This window comes from Telopea speciosissima, chromosome 11 (genome assembly GCF_018873765.1).
Source record: "Telopea speciosissima isolate NSW1024214 ecotype Mountain lineage chromosome 11, Tspe_v1, whole genome shotgun sequence".
NCBI classification, from domain to species: domain Eukaryota; kingdom Viridiplantae; phylum Streptophyta; class Magnoliopsida; order Proteales; family Proteaceae; genus Telopea; species Telopea speciosissima.
This window is the reverse complement of record NC_057926.1, coordinates 7008396-7035189: the sequence shown is the minus strand read 5'-3', so window position 1 is coordinate 7035189 and position 26794 is coordinate 7008396. Positions and strand designations below refer to the sequence as shown.

Genomic DNA, 26794 nt, shown 5'->3' with positions numbered 1-26794 from the left:
ATCTCAGACACCTAGTAATTGAAACAGATAATATGGATGTTGTCTCTTTTTTGCAACAAGGAATCAACGGGGCACCACTTCCAGTCACACCTATTTTGGAAGATATTCTCCATATCTAGTCTTACTTTGAGTACTGTAATTTTTCAGTTTGTTCCAAGGGAGTTTAACAGCATAACTGACTCCCTAGTAAGGAGGGCCCTATCCGAAACGTGTAGGACAGTTTGGTTTTTTATCGGATCCATGGATCCAAGATCAATGTTTAATTTTCATGAGCTCCACACGTTCTTCTGAGTAAATCTACATTTTACTGGAAAAAGAAAAAACTTTAAAACATCCCTTCAAATTCGTCTTATATGTATGTTAATGGTGGATATTTAATAAGCAGTGAAATGTTAATTTAGTCTATTATATATTTCCTAGGAGCATTGTTGATACAATTATCCAGATACCATTAAACTGAAATTATTTTGAAGACTTTTGGTGTTATTCGTATAGCAAGAAAGGAACCTTTAGTACTAAAATAGTTGTGAGATGGTTAATGAGACATTAATTTAAGAGCCAACATGGGTTTTTAATTAGAAAACTTTGGAAATTTTATTTGGCATTTAAAGATTCCTCTTAAATTTTGTTAATTTTTATTGAAAGTAATGGTTGGAGCTAGTGAGTTTTATTAATATAGACCCGAATTGCTAATTTTGTAAAAAGTAAAATTGACTCGCATGTTTTTCTATCTTGCCAATTGTCTAAGAAAATTTTGGTTGCTAGATCGATTGGGCTGGGTCATAATTTCTTGTAACTTCAAACATTTAAGATCTCGTGAATTTGTTTTTCACTAATTTAATGTTCCTTAAATCTGATAAGCAATACAATATATTTGTGTTTGTAATCACCTTTTATATTCTATAGACATGTTGTAATAATGTCTTATTTTGACATCATTCTGCAAATCCTTTATATGTATTTCATCGTGTGTGTGTGTATATATATATAGATGGACTTTTGATTTACAACTTGCTCCAATTCCTTCTACTCTTGTAGATCTAATTCAGCCAAAGGATGTTTGGGGGATTGAGGAATACCATAGAATATCAAGTGATTTGTGATGGTAGCTATGAGACATCTACCAAAATGTCATGATGGGAAAATATTTTATTGTTTCAATATCACTTTGTTGCAATATCTATGAAATCTACGAAGAATTTATCAAGGGCTACATGGAGCACAAGAGCAAGGGTGGCCCATGGCCGCATGCCGTACTTTGATCAGATTGTCAAGAAGCAATCGATTGGCTAATGCAAGTAAATATTAAAGGCGGACAATGAGACATATATTATTTTGTTTGATATTTTTAACTAATGAAGCATTTTGATCATTTAAGTAGTCAAGGATGAATTTTTATAGCACATAAATGGACAACTATGGCTACAATAGATAAAATCTTTGTTTTGGATAAGAAGAATAGATTAATTTTTTTGTTTCATGATAAAAAAAGATTTTGGCATTGGAATTAGGATTGAAGTGGCTCAAACCAAATTGGACTAGCATGTAATTTTAGAGAAAAGTGGAGCCACTTTTGTAAAGAAGTAACCCCAAAAAAAACATTAGAAAATAAGATTTGGGGATAAAAAAGACAAAAGGACACAAAAGCTTTAATCTCTCTGTTTTTGAAATGCTTTTACACCACCAACCTCGGTATTAGTTAACAAAGCCGCCGTTTTATATGACTAATGGAGGATCTCAGCCGTTGATTCATAATTTAATTAAAAGTAAACGATTAAAAAAAGAAAAAGAGATGATTCTGTAATGATAAATCCACGCTGGGTACTGGGTGTGGGGCTTTCAACTAAGATGGTGATCACTGCTCATACTTTTTCACGTGGGGATAGAAATATGGTCAGAAATGTGGGCCCACCTCGCTCTCTCATCCGCATCATAATTATATGGATCCTTGTTTGTTTGTGATTTTATTTGAAAATCAAACTTGATTAATTTAAGGCCATTTGATCTGTTGACTTTCTTTTTACATTTCCAATGCTTCAGAAGGGACCAAAAAGTAAAATATAAAAAACTTAGAATAATGCAAATGGCCTTAATTCGGTTTTGTTCACCCGTTTTTACTTTTTACCTTTCTTTCTTTCTCTTTTTTTAATTTTTTTAAAATTTTTTTTCATGTGTGATTTGGTAAGAGTTTTCTGTTGGGAAGTGTGACTCTTGCATGTGTGCAGGGCCAATGAGAGCATGCATTAAAGTATCAAAAGTACAAATATTGCCGTCTTTCATAAGGAGCGGGGCAATCATTTCGTCTCCTTTTGTATATAGGAGTAGCGTGCATGCTCTTCCATAGAGTTTTTTTTCTTTTTTTTTTTTAAGAAAAGATTGGAATAGTGTCCCTGTGCGGATTCTTTCTCATGTTCTCTCACAAAAAAGTGAGAGATTTATATATATTTTTTATTTTAGTTTTATATCTTGAAAATGTGGGATCCACATGTATTGATACAATTTTTAGGTTTTTTGTTTTTGGGTAGGAGATATCATTTTCAGGTTACTAATCAGTCTAATTGATACTACCCACATGGGGATTGGTGGGATAGATCTAAACCTTTCATGGGGTGTGGGACCCACGCCCCATGGAGGGATCAGATTTGTCCCCACCCGTCTCCATGTGGGTAGCTTATTCGGATTCCACAAAAAAGAGTTTAGATCTACTACCCATATGGGGACGGGTGGGGATTAATCTGAACCCTCCAAGGGGGTGTGGGATTTACATATGTTTTTTATATTTTGAAAATGTGGGATCCATATGGATTGATACCATTTTCGGATTACTAATTGGTGGTAACATATAGATTCCTCCCACGTTGGCAACTTTGAAAACTCTCTCCCTTTTTTATCCCTCCTATCCTCATTTGTATGACTTGTGGACCAGGCATCACTAGCAAAATGATCTCATGAGGCTAGATCTAAGGCTCCTTTTGATTAGAACTTCCAATTGAGTACACTAATGAACTCAACAATTCAACTCAGCCTTAGCTCAATTGAAAAGAGTCTGCTACATGATCCTCTTTTACCATCAAATCTTTAATTTTTGGGTTTTTAATAAATGCCCCTTTAAAAATGCTCATTTGTCTAAATACCTTCTTATAATTTTTCTAATTGTAAATTCCTCCCTACTTTCAGAACAGTGTATCACTTTGGTCAAGTCTGTTAATGTGGGATGTTTAAAAACTGAACAAAATTAAAGAATAAAATGACCAAATTGCCCTCATCTTCCCCAAATGATCAACCCCTAAACCATTTGGGAAATATAAACCCTAAATCAAACCTCCAAAATTGAATGGCAGGAGTGGAAGGAATTCTTCATGTTATACCCCTCCCCCTTTCACTTCATTCACCTTAATATAATCTGATCCTCTTCCTTTTTTTGGTCTTTCTCAGCCAAAAGCCCTAATGCAGAGAATCTATGGCTCTTCTTCTAATGTCTCTTTAATTTTAGTCATTGCAGTCTGCAATGGAAGTCCTTTGCCCACTCCTTGAAGGCATGAACACTCTGGAAGAAAAAACCACATTGGACCCGAATAAACGACTCCTCCTCCTGCGTCTTTTTCATTCAATCGGTTGTCATGGTAAAAAGCATGTAATGGGTTTTCCAGGTGCTTTTTCAGTCATCGCCTGAGAATTTATCTAACAACAGATCAACTATTCACAATGAGGGCAATGGGAATAAGGTCACAAGGCAGCCGTGTTGCGAGTCTTGCGCCCACCCACTCTGAAATTTCATCAGGATGAATGTTTGCTTTGTATCCAATTGAAAAATCACTTTAACTGAAGGAAACACCGCTTCAGCGAGGGGGTGTCTCCAGAAAAGGGAAAAATCAAGGACTTTCAATAAAATCGCATCATAACGAAACAATTTTAGAATTATGAATCATAATAATTACTTAAACACCGAGAAAATTACCCATAATTGTGGGCAATTTGGCTCAACTAAAACAGAAGGATTTCTCAGGGAAAAGCAAGAGATCTGTCAAGTTCGTTTTTCTGGGAACGAAAGATTATAAGCTGGAGATCACACCATCGCCATCATTGACAGAGAGCGATGAGTCTGCGGGGTCTTCGCCTGAATCTGATTTCAAGTTCCCTGATTTCAATAAGCCTCCATGGGATGAATCGGAGAAGTTCATATTGCAGAAGTATCCATCATGGGAGATCAATTGGGTTTGGAAGATGAGTTGCAGGGTTGGGTGTTAGCGAGGGCAAGTTGGTCATTCTACCATATTAAGGGCAGAATGGTAAACAAATCTAACCGTTTGCACGTAACGTTCCATTCAACGAATTGGACCAAAATGCTACAATGTTTTGACAAGTAGGAGGCAGTTTATAATTAAAAAAGTTGTAAGGGAGCATTTGGACAAATGGGCATTTTTAGAGCGACATTTGTCAAAAACCCTTATTTTTGTATCATATGTGCTACTGGTCTTAAGCTATGAATATCTTTTCTTCCCACTTCTCTTAGGCCCCGTTAGTTTGGACAGGGACTTAAGTGGGGTGGGAAAATTGGGGTAGAAAAGTGCTATATGACATTTCAAAACCTATGGCAATCTTGTTTGTTTAACCTAAGGATGTCAATTCCAAGCTTGGCCTGGCAGAACCGATCGAGCCCGCCCGACGAAAGCCCGGCCCGGCCCATTTACTAAATGAGTCGGGCTTGAGCCCGACACGTATACTAACCGGGCGGTCTCGGTGTAGGGTCCTAGCCCATTGGGCGTCGGCCCAGACCCATTGATTCTAGGCCCGACCTAACCCGACCCTTTAACTTGTAAACTTTGCAATGGGTTTGGGCCCTACTTGATTTATTGGTTCAAATCTGTTTATGACATTAACTTTCTGTTGGGTTGGGCTGTATATATTTATGAAATTTGTTTTCTGTTGGACTGGCCCTGATGTATTGGGTATATTCTTATGATATTTTTTTAGCTTAAATTTATATCATGGGACATGGGCCAGCACGGGTGCACTATTTCAGTATATTTTTAATGAATCGGTCATGTTCAAACGGTTGAAAATGGGAAAAGTCAGAAAAGAGGTGGCAAAATGGTACACTCTTTGTAAAATTAAAATATTCAGTTTTAACGGGTTGCACCGTTTAAAGCCCATTTATATTTAAATAGGCCTATAGCATGATTTTGCACCGTTCAATGCCCGGTTAAGGACCGATTATATTACTCGATTACTTAAACAGGCGGTCACGGGGCAAGCTTTAAGCACCATGAGGCATGGGTAGGCATGACCAGTTGACACCAATGGTTTAACATGAAATGGTGAACTTACAAAAGCTTAGAGAACAACATTAAATGTTTTGTCTACTAATGTGACACTTAAAAATCCCATCCCCTATACCATCCAAAATCCCACAAAAAAACAAAGGACTATGGTTATTATTCATGAAAAAAGTAAACAAGCACACCACTGTTTTCCAACCCACTACATTGTAAATCCCTTTTTTTTTTTTTTTTTTTTCAAAAAAAATACGGATATGCGTTCTAAACGTGTTTAAAACGTTTCCCTTGACCGTTCATGTTTTTCCCCGACTCTTTCGGATCAATTCCGCAATTCATTTAAATGTCAAAAATACAGGACACCATTTTATTCGCGTTTAAAACGTTAATTAACTAACAAAGGGTGGAGGTCCTTGTGGCCTCAACCACAACCACCAAAATTTAAACCAAAAAAGAAAAAAAAGAAAAAAGATTAGGAGGGTGTAAGAAGAAAATAGGCAATATGTTTGATCTAGAGATTTTGGGATTTCTTATGGATTTCCACTGATTTGAAATGTATTTATGTTGCTAAGATTTTTTATATTGGTATATGTTTTGAACCTATATGATTTATGGTGTGTAGAAATAGTATGATGGACAAGACAAGAAAAATGCACATCCTCATGATTTTGAAATGCATTCAGTTTTAGGATTTGTATCTTGACCAATCAATATATAGGTTATTTTGAGAACAATGGATTGTGATACTTTTGCATGCTTTGAATAATGGGAGACGTTGTAGGAAAAGGATTTTGTCTAGTCGTGACGGGAGCTGGAGTGTCCAATCCCGTTAAACGATAATAAAAATAGGGATGGAGTGGTCATTTCACATATGGGTCTCACCTAAGCCCCACATGTAAAATGACCAACCCCTATTTTTGGGGTGATTTTCGAGCGCTGAACCATCTAACTCCTGCCACGGCTGAAAGGGAGCCAGGTCCAACATTGTGTGCTTAAACAAATAGCATGACCATGCAAATAGTTAAACGAAATGGATTATTTGAGAAGTGACCGTTTTTATTTTGAAACGGGTACGGTGATGGCTCTTTGATTTAAAATGCTGTCATAATTATTCTTGATAGTATGAAATAATAGGTCTTCTAATTTTTTTTTTTTTTGGGTAAAATAGGTCTTCTAATTAACTTGCACATCTGGGGTCCTCCATAATATTCTAAGATGGCTGTCTGACTTGCACATCCACCCATCTACCTTTTTCTTCCCAATGATGTAATTAAAGAGGTTATGTCGATTTTTTTCCTCTCAGGGTCCTGACCGGTCATGTAGTTCTCTATACCACATTATGGATTCTATGCCCATATTACCCTTTCCTATTTTGATTTGTACAAAGTTTTCTAACTCCTTATTGAACAGATCAGGTTGGTTTTATGGCATTTTGTTGGACACATTTTGTTTTGGCAGCTTATAGATCTTTAGCTGCAGAGATCTATAACATTGCAAGAGGTCTTCAACATGCTCTTAGTTTGGGTTATCAAGTGAAAGAGCTCTGGTGTTGCGATAAAGAAATCCTCAGTCTCCTTCCAAAGCCATTCACTGCAGTTCGGCCATGGAACCTTATCCCAAATCTTCTTACAATTTCAAAGGTCCTTTTGAAGCATCCTGTATCTATTCTTTACAAACCTTCTATTTCAGACTTTGTGAACTTATTTACTCACCATGCCTTATCCAAATGACATACTTTTGGATTCCGTTAAAAAAAAAAGGAGAATAAGCAAAGCGAAGGACTTACCTTCTGACGTTCTATATAAGCAGTAACTAAGGTAGGATAGAGAGGATGATTAGCGATTTGAGCTTTCATCAAACTAGACATCTCCTATCCATAGAAATCCGGCTTGTTCACTTCGAATTGAAAGATATTCTCAACGACTTGACCTGGAGATTGAGCCACACTAGTAACTCCCACGATTCCATTTGAAGAAGAAATCGTAGGATCAAACAGGTAAAAACTTTCCCTGAGAGAAAAAATATCATTATTTACGACTAACAAAAGGAAAGATTCCTGGAAATCACTCCGCCATTTTTGCTTGCTTGCTAGCTCCAAATGATATAAAAATAATTCGTGAACTCCAAAAACAACTTCCACTTCAAGTTTGGAGGTTTGATTTTAGGGTTCATCTTCCCCAAATGGTTTAGGGTTTGATTTTCAATTTCAAACCCTAAACCATTTGGGGAACATATTTGGTCATTTTATTCTTTAATTTTGGTAGGTTTTTATCAGAAGGGCATTTTGGTCATTAGATTCTCTGAACCTAATGTCTAACGTCTCAAATTAACCGACTGGACCAAAGTACTTCACTGTTTTGAAAGTAAGGAGAGTTTGCAATTACAAAAGTTGTAGGAGACATTTGGACAAATGAATATTTTCAGGGGAGCATTTGTAAAGAAACCCTAATTTTTATATGTATTAGTGGTATGAAATAGCACTTACATACATATTAGGATGTTTTATGTGACTCTAAATTGAAGGTGCCTATGCATGATGCAATGGAACTGTTGTAATAGTAGTTATATATTTTATTTGATATTTTTTAATTAATGAAGCATTTTGATCTTTTACTTTTTTGGTAGAATATCTTTAAAGTTGTACTCAATGAAGGATTTTTATAGCACATTAATGGACAACTAAGGTTACAATAGATAAACCTTTTGTTTTGGTAAGGTGAAACTTGAACACTTGTTATTTTCTTAATCTAATTAATTTTTTTTTTGTTTCATAAAAATTATATTTTGGCATTGGAATTAGGATTGAAGTGGCTCCATACAAATTGGATTAGCCTGTAATTTTAGAGAAAAGTGGAGCCACTTTTGGTACAAGGCAAGAAACAAAGCTTGATTTGATTTGATTTTTTTTTTTTTTTTTGTTTGGTGAAAAATTGATTATTAAAGGTTGTGGAGAAGTAACCCCAAAAGTCCGAGAGCAAAGCCTAGAGTTGGCAGAGAATGTGGGACGGAAGATTAAGGAAATAGAAAACCATTAGAAAATAAGATTTGGGATCAAAAGACAAAAGGACACAAAAGCTTTTCCACCACCAACCTCGGTATTAGTTAACAAAGCCGCCGTTTTCTATGACTAATGCAGGATCTCAGCCGTTGATTCATAATTTAATTAAAGTAAAAGATTAAACAAAGCAAAAAGAGATACTTCTGTAATGATAAATCCACGTTGGGTGTGGCTTCAACTTGGTGATCACTGCTTATACTTTTCCATGTGGGGATACGAATGTGGTCAGAAATGTGGGCCCACTTTGCTCATCCCGCTTGTGTGTTGATGATATTGTTTCAAACTCAAACTTGATTAATTTAAGGCCATCTGATCTATTTACTTTCTTTTTTACATTTCCAATGCTACAGAAGGGACCAAAAAGAAAAATATAAAAAACTTAACAATAATCCAAATGGGCCACTGCGTTTGTTTTCAAGAAAAGATTTTTTTGGATAATAAAAGAAAGCTTATAATAGAAAAGGTTGGCATTCTCTATGGGTAAGTGTGGCTCCTGTGTGTGTACGGTGTTAATGAGAGCACGCATGTTGATATTATGGGGTATGATTATCACCTTTTAAGGAGGATGAGGTGGTCATTTCGTTCCTTTTGTATCTGAGCGTGGATGATATACTCTCCCATGGAGAACTTTTCTCCTTAAAAAGAGAATCAAAACAACATCCAAATTATTTGATGAATACCAAGACTGCTAATTTGTGTAGTGTTGCGTCGATCTTTAGATTGTTTTGTAATTCAGAAGTTCTCAAATGACTTAATTATTCTACAATATATATATATATATATGACTTAACTACAAAACTTATATAAAAAAGTAAAGGGAAAATTTCACGTACACCCCCTAAAAGTATCCAATATCTCATAAATTTATCATACTTGATCAAAATGTCGCAGACACCCCAAACGTTAAGCACAATTAGTACCCAAAGGTGAAATATCCATTTTACCCCTTAGTTATTTAAATAAAAGGACAACACTGTTATTTCATCTTCTTCCCTAAATATCCATTTTACCCCTTAGTTATTTAAATAAAAGGACAAAACTATCATTTCATCTTCTTCCCTCTATGGCTCCGGCTCCGGCTCCGGCGACCATCAGTACTGGTTTTGGTTCATTTTTGATAGGTTAAAATGAAAGATATAAGAGAAATGGAATTTCTCCGGATCTGCTTCATGAGGTCTTCGAAGACCAATGCTTTTAAAGTTTTGCAGAGACGGAGATCTGACAAATCTAGCGTCGTCTCATACACAACACCCACATGATGATAACACCAGAGAGCCGGTAATCAGTAATCGACGCCATTAGAAACCCTGGATAAAGCTCCACTACACCATAGAAAAGACAAACCCTAATAAGAAATAAAAACCTTGACGACAGAGACTATCAAAGGTAAAAGAATGTCCAGATCTGAAACTGTAGATCTGAGTTTTCAATTTTTTTTTATTCGCCCTCCTTCGTTCTTCGCCGAGGGTTTCAGGGGGTGGAGTTGGGAGGATTGTGTGAGAATTACCATAGCAGCAACGGGGAAAAAATTGCAACGACTGATTAGCCACGACAGTGGGGTGGGGGAAAAAACTGCAGCAGCGGTGGGTTACGGGAAAACAGATGAGGTGGGTCCGGAGACTTCTGGCCGGAGAGAAGGGGAGTAAGAGAGAGAGAGAGAGTTGTAGATGCAATCCTCGATATTGTTGAGGTGCAGAACAGTTTCAGTCGTCGCACAAAGACGAGGTTGCAGGGGAGCAAGAGAAGGAGGGCTGGAGGGGGTTGTGGTGGTGGTGGTGGTGGTGGCGGCGACGGAAGAAACAACAGAAGGAGAAGGAGGGAAGAAAATGGGTTTCACAGGTAAGGGTAATTTTGCCATTTAAGTGGAAAATGGAGAAGTGGGGGAAATGGGTTTCACAGGTAAGGTAATTTCACCATTTAAAAAGAGTTAACAGACACTTAACTGTAGAGACTAACGGAGTGGACTAAATTGAAATAAATTCATAAAAATAGGGGGTGTCTGTGACATTTTGACCAAGAATGGTAAGTTTCTGAGATATTGAATACTTTTAGGGGGTGTCCGTGAAATTTTCCCAAAAGTAAAAGAGAAAATCTCCCAAGGTCATTGAGCAGTAGACTTAGATTTTTAAAGAAAAGATTTGCATATTGTCTATGTGCGGATTCTTTCTTATGCTCCCTCACAAAAAAGTGAGTGATTTATATATGTTTTATTTATTTTAATTTATCTATATGGATTGACACCTTTTTCAGATCACTAATTAATTTATCCATATTTATTTTAATTTAATTAAACCCTCTCACTTTTCTCCCCACTTCTCTTGGTCATTTTAGGTTTACTTAACCTTTTTTAGTTCCTTCCACCTGAATCATAGCCAAAATTTATAAAAGAAAAAGTTCATTGCAGTTATATAAAAAATAAAATATTTTATCCAAGATTATTATTTTCCATTTTTCACCAATTTTTTTTTACAAATAAAACTATAGTTGAGAAATTGAGATTGGGCTTCTCTCACCCAAATTGGGGTCCAAGGTTTACCATCTTTGGACAAGAATCTTAAGGTTGTAACCTTCTAGTATTGGGCATTGATGGGATAAATTAGGGCAGGCTTGTACCATTTCAGCCAAGTAAGGAATTCCCCAGTGAATGGGTTCGGTCTTGCGTAGCCCATGAAGGTACATGGTTTGAGCTACCGGTGTCGGATTGGCCGTATCAATTGATCCGTATCAATATCAGCCGACATTAATACTTATATGATACTCATTTTTAAATATTTATACCATGTGTCACCATCTTATTGGCTGTACCACCGACGTGGATTGGTATCGACATCCCAATACCGATATATTAAACCATGATGAAGACAGAATCCAAATATTATTTCCACCTTAAAACATAGTCTAGCCCACAGTTAGCAAAACAGGAAAGGTTAAAAAAGAGAGTCCTGCAGTACGGTTTTTAAACTATAAAAAATTGCTAACGAATGGTCAAATAAAACAGAAAAAAAAAAAGTGGTAAAAAACGAAAAAACGGACGGTATGGGATTTCAAGCGTATATATAAAAAATAAAACAGAACACAAAATGCAACACTATAAAGTCCTCAGTTTTTATTTGAAATAGATGCTTCCAATGTTCAATACAACTGTAGCATCCAAAAATTAACTTTAGAAACCATTTTCAATAAATGCATCAATTTGTAGCTCAATTTCTGGGTCTGTGCATTGACCTTGAGTTGAAGATGATATCATGAGAAATGTAGCCCTTCGAGTCATCTTTACGTCAATGAAAGAATCAAGTCGATCAGAGTTCAGGAGAGAGAAATATGATCAGTTAAGTAAACCATTGTTTAACAAGTCCAAAGTCTGAAAAACACACTAAAAAACCAAAACGTGTTTTGAACATGTTTAAAACGGGAATGTTTATCATTTGCCCTTTTTTCCCGTATGTTTGGGAAATATATACAGCTAAAAGTGTTTAAAACGGTAAAAAGCGGCAATGCATTTAAAATGGAATTTTAAGTGCGTTTTTGCTAACAGAATTCTGGACACACAACCCACTGAAACCTTGGGCTTGGTGGGCTAAATGTCAAAATTCTGGCCCAATGGGCTTCTTAAGTCTAGAACTTAGTTTTTATGATGCAAGATTCAGAAATTTTCTGGTGAAACTTTTTTCTGTTTTCTTTTACCAAACGAAAAAACCCAGAAAAACAGAGAAAAAAAGGAAGGTGAAAGAAACATTTGTAATACAGTAATAGTAGTTTACATTTTTTGAAACATCCAACCATTTTTTAAACTACATTTAGGTTGTATATAGTATGCATATATAGTATGCATTCTCCGAATAAATTCTAGATCTAAAACACATTCTCAATACTGCATGGTTTTAAAGGTGACCAATACCGATACCTAGCAGACACCGTATTGATGGAAAGGTCCGGATAATGGGTAAAATAATTAAGAAAACCTATTTTTAAGGAAACCCAAGGATAAACTTGTCCAATACAGCTGATCCATGACAATACTATATCAATATCATGTTGGTTTTGAAAATGACCGATACCCGATCCGAAATCGGGCACTAAAACCATGCAGATTATGGTAAAGACCATGGCTCAAGGAATCCGTATCGGATCTTTGTATTAGTATCGGTAGAGATTGATATTGATACTTGATCGATATGAAACCAATTCAAGGGTACTGACCAAGCATAACAATGTGAATAAAATTGATTTTTCTTGAAATTAAGGGGTAAAACCATCCAATCTGAACCAATATGGGTCGATCGGATCAGTAGCGTATCAATAAATTAGAAAAAAAAAATGACTAACTTAATTGACCATCTCTCTCTCTCTCTCTCTACCGAACTCCAATCAATTTGATTCTTTCGCTAACGTAAAACATAAAGTTGACTCAAAGGGCTACACTTCTCATGCTATCATCACGTAACTCATGTTCAATGCACAAACCTCGAAATTGAGCTACAAACTGATGCATCTACTAAAAAGATTTTGTAAAACAATGACTCCCAACTCCAACTAAACATGCATCACTCCAAGATTGTGTTGGTTGTCTTGACAATATTGAACACCACCATAACCAAGCCACATTGTTCTACAAAACTTCGGAGATTTTTTTGACCTACAAACTGATCCATCTACTAAAAAGGTTTTGTAAAACAATGACTCCCAACTCCAACTAAACATGCATCACTCCAAGATTGTGTTAGTTGTCTTGACATATTGAACAACACCATAACCAAGCCACATTGTTCAACAGGACTTCGAACATTTTTTTTAGTATATGAATTTGGAATTGTCTTCTAGATGCTATGTCTTGGAACTTATAACTGGTTTGGATGCTATATGTATTAATGTTGGTTGTTATAGCTATTTTGGAATATTCGAAACAGATATTTACGTAATAATTCCTCAATTTATACAAGTATATTGTCTTTATTTTTTTAAATCTACACATTTAAAACCCGTATCCTCTGTTTCTATTTTTTTGTCGTTCTGTGTTTTTTGACTTTTTTTACTGTACTGTTCGGAGTATTACTCTGTTTAAAACTCGTACCTTCTGTCTCCGTTATTTTGCCATTCCCAATTTTGCTAACTATGTTCCAAACCATGTCTCTGAAAAAGGTTTCAATTTGGGATCCTCCGAGGGGAACCATCAGGTATCTCAAGCTTTCCAGATGTGTCCGGGATGGTCGGCCATCCCAACATTCCTTTTAAACACTGGCCCAACTTGCACCCTAGGTCATGTCTCTGAATGTTTATCTCGGCAGATAGATGAAAAACTAACTCATCGGCCATGTACCCAACACAGAATATCTGATCATCTTTATATCTATGGCAATGACATGCAAGGCTTCATAGAACCTTCATTGTTGATCCAGGGACACCATAATATCTGAAGATTTTGGCCCTCCAATGCATTTTTAGAACATTGAATTTCTTGTTTTTTGTATACCAATCAATAAGAGAATGAGAAAATCAAGTGTATTTAGGTAGGAGCAGCAAGATGTAAAGAATGCATATAAACAGAAGAGGGTAAAGATTACCGCAGACCAAATGATACTTCTCAAAGGCTAAAGCTGATAGTCAGGTGTTCGATCAATATATCAGCTGCAATGGCAGAGCTCAATAAGAAGTGTGTTTTTTTTATTCCAGAGGGAGATGCAGGAGTATCTTTATAGATATAAAGAGTACAAAGTGTAATTCAGTTGTGTGAATTAAAAAAAAATGGCAAGGAGAAAAAGAATTTTGAATTTATTTAATAATAGAAGGATCATTACACAAAAAACTGTGGGTAATATTCTGTAAAACCTAACACGATGCAGAGAAGAATGAAAATCGCAAACACAATCACACAATGCGCACAAGGATTTAAGTGGTTCGGCAAGGTTGCCTATGTCCACGGTGAGATTAGATCTGTTTCACTATCAATGGAGAATAGGGTTATAGTCGTTTGTTCCTCATACCTCTCTCATATTTTTATCAATTTACAGAAAAAAATCTCACTACAGATTTAAAGCGAAAACCCCATACAGGAAATTTACTGAAATTTACCGCGGTCCCCAAAGGATCCACACAGCAGTCCATCATCAGAAGTCAAGACAACAAAACTTCATCATATCCCTCAAAAAACTCATAACACAAGGTCACCAACTTACCAAAAGGGAAAAAGAGCAAGGAAAACCCAAAACCCCAAAAAACAAGCAACTGAAGGTTATAAACACCCAAAGACCAAGTTTAAATACTATGTAAATCTAGTCAGCCACATTCTCCAAATAAACAACATTATATTCTTTGGTATTAGCAAAGAGATCGAACCTTGTAGCCAAGACGATATGCTTAGCTGGAGAACAAATTCGCCATTTAAGCTGCAAGGACTATGATTACAATGAGCAGAACGATCCCAAATATCACCAAGAGCAAGCAGGCCTGGCCAGAGAGAATTAAACTTTAAAGTTAGACCAAGGCTTATCAAATATCCAAACCATATATCGAAAGAAACTGATGGAGGAAATAGTAGAAATATATGATGGATTCAGCACAAGTACGAAGGTGAGAGGGAGCGGAAAAAGTGAAAAATAAATGAGATGGCTCAACCATAGGTACGAGACATCCACCCCTTATGTTATCAAATTCTTTTGACTGATTCATAAAAAAATTGATTATTATACTATTGAGACTAGCAGTCCAGGAACGATGATAAATTCCATCAAAAGAAGAAAAAGAAAATAAAGAACCGACCAAACTTTACCAGAGATGAATTTGCTTTTTGGGTCTTGGATGCTTCTGCAAGTTCGGATTTTGCCTGTGCAGTAGCAGCATGGGAGCCCTCAATGTTACTATCTATTTCCTCTGTATAAAGACATTTGGCAGTCAGTAGAGCATACACACTACACAAAGAATCAGAGAACAAATGAAGGATTACAAGGTTTACTGACTTACCAATCATAACTCCTTGATCATGAACCAGCACAGCTAGGTCTTTGAAAATCTCGTTCACTTCACCAATTTGCTGTTGTATTTCTTTGATCCCTTGTTCTCTTTCCTCAATGATGGCTTCATTGAAGACAATCTCATTGTCCAGTAGCAACACCTCCTGTCTGCATTGCAAAATCAAGCAGATAACTCGAGGTATCAGCAATGCAAAAGTGCAATTCAAAATTGTTCCACGACAACAACATTAGTAATATGATTATTACAACAAGAAGGACTATGATAATTTCCATACATCCAATGACAGTAGGGCTCTGCCTCACCCTTTCCCTGATGGAACTGGTGGATCTGCAAAACACACAGCGCTGTTCCTATATGAGCCACTGAGGAAGGCCTTCCTGTACAGTATAGAATATAGATATCTGCCATGGAACAGGTCAGATGGGGCCCAAATTTCATGGGTAGGTAGGTAGACCTGAGGTCCCCTGCTCACATGTCAAATTTTCAGCACAAAAAGAATTAGCCAAATGGTCTTTGGGGCTATCAAGAGGGTGAATGGACCACTCAACGGGTGCATAGTAATACATGCATATGATTGAATTAGGCTCTGAAATCTGACACGTGGCTAATACATGCCTTATCTATCCAACAGTAAAAATTGCTACAACATCCCTTAGGCCCCGTTTGTTTAGAGGGGAGGGTGGGGTGAGATTGTTGGGAAGATGGGACCCACATGGTGGTGGGGTTTTGTTGGGGTGGAAATGTTGAGGTAAAGTAACTTTTCCCACCAAAGTCCCACCAATTTGGTGGGACTTTGGATAGCAAAGGGGTGGGATTTTGAAGTGCCACATCAGCATTTTCCCACCCCATCTGAATCCCCTCTAAACAAACGGAGCCTTATGGCAAAAAGTAAGAGCGACATATAGGAGGGCCTTCCTATGTGGACTGAGAAAAAGACATTTTAATGTGTAGAAATGTGGCCAAAAGTCCATGGCACTACCCAACCCGAACCAATAAAACCGGCCCAAACGAGCCCGGACCACACCGGACCGATCTCTTATTGGATCGGGTTCGGTTTGTGGACTTAGGGAGCATTCGATTTTGGTTCGGTTTGGGCTAGCCCGACGGTGCACCAATGAACCCGATCAATTGAACCCGAACCGACCCGGTACTAAAAACCTAAATACCCTAAAAATCTAAAATCTAAATGCCTTAATGCCCTAAGACGCTATTCGAGTATTTGACTTTCAATCTTTTTCGTTTCTCACTCTTTCCCTTTCACTCTCATAGTCTCAATGCCGCCGGTACTCAAGCTTCAAGACCAGACGACCTCATCTCTTTCGACTCTTTCCCTTTCTCTCTCAGTGCCTTAGCGGCAGAGACGCAGGACCTCATCCTCAACTCTCAGCGGCACCGGCAACGGCGGCACAAGCTCTCGAGTCTCGACAATCACGGCACAGGCACACTCATGTCATCCTCTTAAACTTGTTCAGTTGTTCCCATTGAGTTCTTTTAGGTTTTCGGTTTTTCCTTTGGTTTCTGATTAACTTTGTATTGATGCTACTCCATCTCAACTTCGCTCTATGGAGGGGATTAGGTTTAGGTTTAGGCTTCTTGTAGCTAATCAGACCACCCAGTGATCTATTTGGTCAGCTTTGTATCTGGTTCCACCATGAAGGTGGAAAAAAGGGGTTTGAGTTGTCGGGGGAGTCACAAATCATTAAGAGACCATTTGAACAATAAAGTAACCCCACCCATTTTGCATAAAGTAGCTGCACCGTGTCTAATATGGTTTACCTCTTGTTGAGGTTGGATATCCATTATCTTGAGGAGTAATGAATTTATCGGTACCAATTGTTTGTCAATCAATTGAATAGTTAAATCAATTAGAGGAAGAACTTTGATGATATTCAGTTTGCACTGTAATTAATACAGGGATAGACTCTTTGAGGTGTGAGGCTAAAAAAAATTATGGACTTGGGTTTGTGCTTGCTTGCACTCATATATTAACTGTGCTATTCCTAGGTCGTAGATAAAATACAAATAATTTAAACTTCAGGGGAGGGGTGGGACCAGATATATAATAAGACAGCCTTAGGTGTTGGTATGATCTGTGCCTGCATAAGTGAACTACATTGAGAGCTAAACTACAAATAATAAGCACTAACCGAACCTTACTAGTTATATAAAACCGGTACAGAACCGAATCCAAACCGATATCAACCCGTTATCATAAACCGAAACCGACACGAAACCAAACCGCACCGAAACCGAAAGCCAAAACCGAACATTTCTTATTGGATTGGTTTCGGTTTCTATAAAAGTCACACCGAAACTGGACCGAACCGACCCATTGCCACCCCTAGCACAACCAATAATATCACACTTTTTATATGCACACAATTCTACCATTAAAAAAATTTGGACGCAATGACAACTGCCACATCAAATAATGGTTTGGTTCCTAACATCAACTAAATATGGTAAATAACCTTCTTATTCACAAAAACTTTTAACCATAATTCTGAATTTCCCAAACTGTTCAATTACTATGATTGTTAGTGGTTTGACAAAAAAAAAAAAATCTAATAACTCTTTAAAAGCTACAATAGATATCACTATTTCATGTTAGAGTACAAATCATAGAAGAAAATCTCACCTTCTAGTTTCCACAAGAAGAGCACGCTGTTCTGGACTCTTATCTGAACCTACATCTATCTCACTTTCAGTATAGCTGTATCAAGGATCATAAAAATAGGATGAGAAGATGCATATGCTGAAATTGTAAAAGCATCACACATTTACACATCCATGAAACAGAAAATAAATCAAAACCATTATCTTTTGTACAGACTACAAAGACCAACGTAATACAAATCTCTGCAAATTAAAGATGTTGAAGTACTTAAAGTAACCAACATTCAAGAAAAAGGTATCTGACAATAGTTAGTTACCTGGATGGAAGAACTGCTTGAGGAACAAAAGGGACATACGCTGTTTCCCTCTCAGCTGCTAGCCTTTGTGCCTTCTGAAATTCGTTTAGAACTGCCTGGAAATCTTTTGCAAGCTTAGCATCAGCTACCTTCTTTTTGGCCTGCAGTTCGAAAAAATTTGAAGGTCAAGGGACAAAATCTCCACTATTCGAGGAAGAAGAGGACTCAAGCCCAAAACCATCACAGTTAACAAGATCAAGAAAGCATTTTGCTGCACTCAACGGAAAAGGTTCAGAGGTGTACGGCATCTGGTGAACCCCGGCAGTGATCTAGATCACCGAGCAACGAGGGACAGCTCTGCGGGTCATCCTCGGAAAAAGAAGTGGATTTGCAGGTTTAGGGAAGATGAGGGTTGGGCAAAAGGGTCATTTCAAATTACAGGGATAGTTTTGGTCAATAAAAAAAGTTTTTAGCATTTAACGCCTAAAATTAACGGTGTGGACTTAAATGGCTTTAGGGGGTAAAATAGGGGTGGTACGTGGAATTTTGAGTGGGTGCGTGTGGACTTGTCAGAACCTTAGGGGGGCATGAGGAATATTGAGTGCATTTTAGGGGGTACATATATTTTACCCATTATTTATATTGGATGTAGTCCAACGACATATTTTTTTTTTAATATTGAAAGAAATTTTGAGTTTGAGATTACCTTTCATGACTATGGAGCTGCGTGGCTGTTCCGTTTTTTCTCTGTTCAATCCAAGTTTGTTTTTCTCTCTGTTTTCTTTTATTCCTTCATTATTCTTCTCCCTCTTAAATGTCTTCCTGTTATCGTATGATTTATTCCTGCCTTTACTTGTCGTTCCCTGTTTCTGGACAACCCAACAGTCATAAGTCAACCAATCTATTTAGTGAGCAATCGGTTTAACCTGAGGTTTTGGGTGAAGGGAGCTCTTCCATAAGCGACCTACGCCTAGAGTTCTTGTCCCTCCAAGTCTCTCAGTTCAGTTGTGAGACTTCCACTTGAAATCAAATCTGGTTGTTACATTACCACCATCTCTGGTTTCATAATTTTTAGCTTGCTGAATCAAGTGTTTGTCAATTGGATCTTTAGAGGTCAGGGGCTTTAGCATCATGAATCTGAAAATTCACAACGTTCTGAATATAATCTGTTTCTACGCCTGGTTCTTCTATCGTGAGGAAGAAGAACAAGAGAAACTTCTTCTTAATTATGGATGAGGACAGTTTGTGTCAAAACTACACAAAGCCCCTTGATTCCTAAGTCACATTCTACCTTGTCTGTATTCTGATTTTTTAAAAAACCCTGAAAAATCCTCAATCTTTGAAAGTATTTCTGTTAAGTCATATTGAAATTCCAAGTTTGTCCTTCCTCTTAAAAGTAATTACCTTTACATCCCTTATTTTTTGTTTCCTCTCCCAAACGGTCTTAAATTGTTCCAGAAATTTACAGAATTGCCACTATTCATTCACTTTAAGTTATTTATCTCTCTGGTGGGCCCACAGCGACCTATAATCAGGGTTATTGAACCCTAGGTTGCATCAGTAATTTTATTAAAGCAAGTAAAATTACAGGTCAGTAAGTTAATGAAAACTGTTCAGAGTCTCAGATCTATGTTTATCAATACTCAGATATGATCAACGAAGAAAGTCATGGTCTGAAGTCTGAACCATGTGACTGTCTTCCAGAACATTTAACAAACAAGTAGTACTGAAATTTCTTAATGTTAAAATAAGAGTTTTGACACCAAAGACCTCTAGTCTTCAACCAATTAATGCTGGGGAACAAATATTGATTTGCCTCCCTAACTGAAAAGGAGATAAAAGGTAAAGGGAGAAAGGGAACAACAACCAGAAAAAAATAATGCTCTTTGAGATCATATCACATGGCAAATCACAAAGCTGCCTCTTAACTTACACTAACTTCACTATGCTGATCTATTTCACTAGCTTGTTTAAGTTTAGCAGAAGTATCCTTCACCAACTGCCCAATATATACCCTTGTCTTGTGCCTGCAATGTTGGGATATCCACGCATAAGGCAAAAAAGAATAATTCCACATCGGTTATGAATGGGGATATGGGTGGGTTAATAGGTACTTGGGCACCCTCTCCTTAACGGCTAGCTTTTGAGAATGAGACCCAAGTCCCTAACATGCAAATCAAATGGAATAATTATAACAAAGGCCTATCATATATAATCATTCAACACTTGGTATTTAGAGAAGAGGAAAACAATCAGCTAGAGAGCAAATAAAATTACAAGTATAATGCAAATTCCCAAGGAATTTAAAACTTCACTTGAAAATGCAAGCATTAGCAACAAATAGACTGATAACCTTAAAGTCAACATCCTTGCCTTTAACATTGGTCTGTTGTACAGTTGGATTAGAAAACAGAAATACACAGAATCAACCAGAAAAAGCATATGGCCACAAGTCTCACAGTTCATTTGGGCAAGACACAAGGGCAGACTAACCTAGAAAAGATAAATAATGAGGTACCACTAATGGATCATAAGCACATTTATATAGATAAAAAGGATGGGTCATAAATACAGTTTCTCAAAACCACTGATAGCTGCCGCATATGGGCTTAAACCTCAAATAAATAGTAACTCTTTCCATAAGGTTCAGTCTCTTCTTCAGAAAGAAGGCACAACCAGGAGGATTTTGTGGTGTAGACTAGTACTACAGAAAACAGTACAATTGCAAGCCCAAGAGGAACCACGCCCATGGTTCTTCAACTGGTCTTTTGGGCTAGGCCAGACTAAGACCATGGTGTGTGTTAGCTGGTTCACTCAACACCAGAATTGTGGGGGATTATATGTAGTTTCAATTTTGAGAATATTACTTAGATTTAAGCTAATTCTTTCCTTCTAATTAAGTAGCTTATTATATATGGTAACCAGAATTGTGGGGGATTATATGTAGTTTCAATTTTGAGGATATTACTTAGATTTAAGCTAATTCTTTCCTTCTAATTAAGTAGCTTATTATATATGGTTCATACCATGCGTGAGACTCCTTTTTAGTACTTTCCAATTTCTGTTTGAAGTGCTACAGCACTCTGTTTACTTGTGAAGACTTCAAGCCTATACCCACAACTTTGTTGATGAATGAAAGGTTGGCTTTATTAGCCATGAATGCTGTGAGATGCAGTGAGAGGTGGATGCGTATTAGGCTAGTGAGAGCTGGACCAAGGCCGTAACTAGCAAGGCTTCATAAATTAAGAGCAAATACATACGGCTTGTACTACAGTTACTTGAACGATGTGAAACTAAGAAAAAGCTCCAATTAGGCAGAGAACTCTTCTAATACACAAATAAGTGCAGCCAAAATGCTAATTAAGATCCTCTATCCATTAATTACAATATTATAGCTTTATAAATCACGCATTCAGATTGAATTCAATAATGTAACATAATAAACGAACCCAAAACCTTACTCAGCTCCAAAATACGTTCTCAGTCTCTCCGCTTACTAATCTATACAACAACATGAAAAATCAACTTTCAAACCAACCCAAGCCAGAAAATTTGAGCAATTCAAAGTCTCTGAATGAACCAAGAAAAGGTAAGAACTAAACCAAGCTTTCTGCAAGACAAACAAATTGACCACCAATTAAATCAAAACAAAGAATGGGGACGAGGCAAAGACACTTACAACTTCTTCCGGAGCTCGGGCGTGTCTTTGGGCGTTCCAAGGGTATCAACGAGGCGTTGAAACGTGGAGACAGCGGTGTTGATCTGAAACACACCGGAAGCAACAGCTTGCGTGGGGTCTTGCTTTGGATTGATGTGCTCTCGCCTTGAAGCCAAAGGCCTACCAGTTTCGAGATCTTCAAAGCTCATAACTCTCCACCCTAGAATTCCCACCAAAACAAAAGTCAAAAGGATTGATCTTTCAGGAAATCCTAGAAGCCGCAATTCACCGAAACCCAAGTTGGTTGATGGAATTTAGGCAGAATAGCGAAAAGGACGCCGAAAATTAGGGTTTTTTTTTTTTAACAATCTTCTTCCTCAGAGTGTGATTAAGAAATAGCAGAGGGAGATAGAGCGAGAGGGGGGGAAGAGTTTTTGTGTGTTATTTATTTTTTTTGGTGAAAACATTTTATTTGATTTTCAAGTATATAATGCGGAGACGTAAATAAGAATTGAAATATATAGAATAGATTTTACCAAAAAAAGAAATATATAGAATAGAAGCATTTCTAGCAATTCGGCAATTCCCCGCCATCCCGCCGTCATGTGAAGTGACACGTGGCTGTTAAAGAAACTGATTTTGATATCTTTTTAGTCGCGTGGCAATTGGCATGGTGGAAGCGTGGATGCCATCATACCAAATCAATAAAGTTTATTTTCCTTTCCTACAACATGGATGGCCCATCTAAAAAGAAAGACATCACTCAGTGTTTATTTTATTTTATTTTTGTTAAAATCAGAGTTTTATTAAAAGAAGGGGAAAGAAGGGGAAAGGTTTCATACACGCCTCGGTCGTATAAATCGTGTACATGAGAGGGTCTCTCACAAAAAGTTGGAAAGTCATAAATACTCATCCGCCTTGAAACTCCCACCCTCTCGCATACACGGTTTACACGACCATGTATGAAACCTTTCCCCTTAAAAGAAATTGACAATAGAGAAACTATAACCAGTTGGAAGATTTACAAGGATAAGAGGTGGGTTAGACCACCAAAAACGAGACAAATCAAATCAATAAGCCCCCATAGCAAGGAAATAAACCCCTTTAACACAGTCTCGGGAAACATGTAGAAAAGATACAAAAGAGAAATTATTACAAAGAGCTAAGATATCATCAACTACAAACTGCGATGCCCAATCCAAGGTAGATGACAACCCCTGAAGCGCAAGGACAACAGGGAGGCAATCTGAGCAAATCCGCAACTGAGGGAGCTGAAGACTGTTGGCAAGAGTAACTGCATCACGAATGGCTAAGGCCTCTAACATAGAAGCAGAACACCCAAAAGATGACTTGCAGCGAACTATCATAACAGCCCCTGAACAATCAAACAGAATAACCCCGTGCCCGCCTTTGGAGGAACTGGCAGACCATGCACCATCAGTAATAGCATAGGCATAGTGCGATGGCACACTCAAGGGAGGGTAAAGATCAGCCAAATGTGTGTCCGATAGTGAAGAAGAAGTCCGGAGCCCGATAATGCTCTCCTCCAAAAAAACAAATAAAAAGAAAACATTAGAGTGTGAGGATTTGGCTGAATAAAAGAAAAAACAAATCTATTCCTACTTTTCCAGATTTCCCAACAAAATGATGTCCAATGTAATGCAAAATCATCTGGATTTGGATAATGCTGGCCAAACGGGTTTAAAAATGAGATCCAGTCTCTAAAAGTTGATCCATTAAACAGTTGGGTATCATTCCGAAGGGGAGAGAGCCGTCAGCAAGTAGAAGCAAAAGGGCAATGCACTAAAGCATGGACTATGGACTCCCCAAGATTATTACAAAAGAGGCAATAAGGGGTTTGTACCAAAGATCTTCTAAAGAGGAGATCATTAACAGCTAAAGCATTAGAGCATGCACGCCAAAGAAATAGTTTTATCTTGGGTAAGAGTTTCAGGCGCCATAACCAATTCCAAAAGGAATCAGAGGATAGGGAAGGGATGCTAACATGGTTTCGAAATATAGTATGAAAAGCTGATTTGACCGAAAAGAGACCACTCTTAGAGTAGGTCCAAAACCAACTATCCTCTATATCCGAAATAGGCAAAAGAAGATGCTTAATAGCCCTTCCTTCAGCTGTTGAAAAGAGATTTGAAAGGGTAGGGGAATCCCATTCCATAAGCGGCTGATAAATAAGGCTGGAGACCAAATTATATCTGAGATTAGGGAGACAACTAGAAATACGTCTTCCAGGAAGAGAAGGGATCCACGAGTCCTCAAAAATTTTAGTCGTTCGTCCATTACCAATACGTCTCCTTAAACCAAGAAGTAAAGACTCCCTACCTTTAAGAATGCTACGCCAACCCCAAGAGCAATTTTGACGGTCCTTAGCTTCAAGAAAAGAAGAAGATGGAAAATACTTCCCTTTAAGAACATAGACCCAAAGCGCCTCACTATGATGCAGAATACGCTACCCTTGACGAGCTAACATAGCTAGATTAAAAAACCCCAAATCTCTAAAACCCAAATCACCCAAAGATTTATGGGAACAAAGGACATCCCATTGTTTCCAAAAGACCCCTTTGCCATTCCTATCCTTCCACCAAAAGCATCGAATAAGGCTAGTAATGTTATCAATATTAGAGCTAGAGAGAAAAAACATGGACATAGCATATGTTGGGATGCTAGTGGCAACAGACTTGATGAGAATTTCTTTGCCAGCCAAGGATAAAAGGGATTCCTTCCAACCCGATAGCTTAGGTTGTATTCTATCCGTAATGCTTGAGAAAAGCAATCTCTTGGAGCACCCAAAATCAATTGGAAGTCCTAAATATTTCCCATGATTATGAACAATAAGAAAACCAGAAGCTTGAGATATAGCTTCTTTGACCTAAGAAGGGACACCGGGACTAAAAAGGATGCTAGATTTACGAACATTAACAATTTGACCTGAAACTAAGCAATAATTGGTAAGTAAAGATAAGAGAGTCTTACTCTCATCCAGGCTAGCTTTTGAAAATAATATGTAATCATCTGCAAAGAGAAGGTGGCTAACACGGGGACTAGCTCTACTTGTTTTTATACCTTGAATGTGATTATGAAACTCAGCCTTTAACAGGTAAGAAGAGAAGGCCTCCTAACACAAGATAAAAAGGTATGGGCTAAGTGGACATCCTTGACGGAGCCCACGATGGGGAACAACCTTTCCTATGACAGATCTATTTACTTTAACATTATAAGAAACAGTTGAAATGCACTGCATTATCCAGTTAATCAACTTACCCTCAAAACCAATTTTACCTAGTAAGAGTTCTAAGAAAGTCCACGTAACTTTGTCATAAGCTTTACAAAGGTCAAGTTTAACAGCCATAAACCCAAATTTAGTCTTGGAAGAGCGCATCTGATGCAATATCTCATGAGCAACATACACATTATCAGATATTGCTCTTGAAGGGATGAAAGTGCTTTGATATGGGCTAAATTAAGAATTAGTTTAAGCCAATTGACAAGACACTTTGTAATGATTTTGGAAAAGACGAAACAAAGGCTAATCGGTCTAAAGTGGGTAATATTCTCAGGGGGTTTCTGCTTTGGAATCAAGACAATTGTCGTACGATTAAAGTGTTTCAGCATGTGTCCAGTTTCAAAAAACCATTGTACAGCCGCAACAACATCACCACCAACAATATGCCAATGGGCCTGATAAAATTTGGCAGGTAAGTCATCAAGGCCAGGGGCTTTGAAAGCACCTATAGGGTTTTGAAAGCACCTATCTGAAAAATTGCCTGTTTAATTTCTTCTACAGAAAAAGGGTGATAGAGAGCCAAGTTTTGAGTGCTAGAGACTCGCGGAGGAACATAGTCTAGAAATCCATCAATACCAACTGAGGTGGATGTTGAGTAGGAATCGGAGAAGTAATCCAAAATATGCTTGGAAAGCTGAATATCATCACATATCCAAGCTCCAATAGAATCATGAAGCCTAAAAATATAATTATATTGCCTTCTAAAAGCAGTGGTCGTGTGGAAAAAGGAGGTATTCCTTATTCTAGCCTGAAGCCATTTAATTCTAGAACGTTGAGCCCAGTATTTCTCTTCTTGAACTAAGAGCTCTTCTAATCGATTGCAACATTGTTGCTCTTCAGCTAGTAAGTTGGAAAGAGAAACAGAGTTTTGAATCTTTAAAAGTTCAGAACTTATTTTACTAATTTCAACCAAACTGTTTTGAAAACTGAATCTTACTCCATTGCCAGAGCCTAAATTGAAACTCTAAGGGCGTGTTTGGTTGAAGGTGTCAAACGAGTCGGATTCTTAAATTGGATCAGCTTCTTAAGAATCTGGTTCATGTGGATTTGGATTCGGATAAAAAACCTGTTTGGTTACCCTGGGTCTGTCAGGTGGAATCCAGCTGAAAAACTGTTTGGTTGCCCTGGGTCTGTCAGGTGGAATCCTTCTGAATCCATATGTAAGACTGTTTGATTACCCTGAGTCTGTCAGTTGGATTCTACTTGAATTTTGCCTGGAAAAATATTTTAACCTTGTTTTGTTATACAACATATGTATACATTTAATATGACGTTATAAAAAATAAGATAATCAAAAAATTAGATTAAAATTCTCAAAAGAAAATCTTTCCCAATTTTTCATGTGTCCATAAAAATTACAAAATTAGCACTAATTGGTGTTATATTACTTCAACAAAGTAAAACTCATAGCACGGGCATTTTCAAACAATAGAGATCTCTACATATGGTAAAAAATCCGTATCCATTTAATTTAAGTACATACATATAAAATTTTTGTCAAATTTCAAAAAGACCATTAAATTTGGGTTCTTGTGTGGATTAGTGTCATAACTGACTATGCTATGAACAGTTGAATAAAAAGGGCCTTGGTGGATTCGAACCACCATCGCTGAAACATGC

General features: G+C 37.4%; 1 protein-coding gene across 1 annotated transcript; it reads right to left on the bottom strand.

Moving 5' to 3' along the window:
* Nucleotides 1–14480: 14480 nt before the first annotated feature.
* LOC122644603 (syntaxin-22-like) lies at nucleotides 14481–22163 on the bottom strand. Its single transcript, XM_043837982.1, has 7 exons — nucleotides 21895–22163; nucleotides 20149–20242; nucleotides 18237–18376; nucleotides 17942–18016; nucleotides 15292–15449; nucleotides 15101–15201; nucleotides 14481–14778 (listed from the first exon to the last, which is right to left on the bottom strand). The coding sequence occupies exons 1-7, from the start codon at nucleotides 22080–22082 to the stop codon at nucleotides 14713–14715; spliced, it is 822 nt and encodes a 273-aa protein (XP_043693917.1). The 5' UTR covers nucleotides 22083–22163; the 3' UTR covers nucleotides 14481–14712.
* Nucleotides 22164–26794: the final 4631 nt, after the last annotated feature.

Bases quoted from the DNA above. Each gene is read 5' to 3' on its own strand.
- LOC122644603 (XM_043837982.1), bottom strand. From the start codon at position 22,082: ATGAGCTTTGAAGATCTCGAAACTGGTAGGCCTTTGGCTTCAAGGCGA. The intron at 18,377-20,148 runs GTAAGTTAAGAG...TTCGAACTGCAG, and splicing joins ATCAGCATAGTGAAGTTAGT to GCCAAAAAGAAGGTAGCTGA. The intron at 15,450-17,941 runs GTGAGATTTTCT...TTTGCAATGCAG, and splicing joins CTTCTTGTGGAAACTAGAAG to ACAGGAGGTGTTGCTACTGG.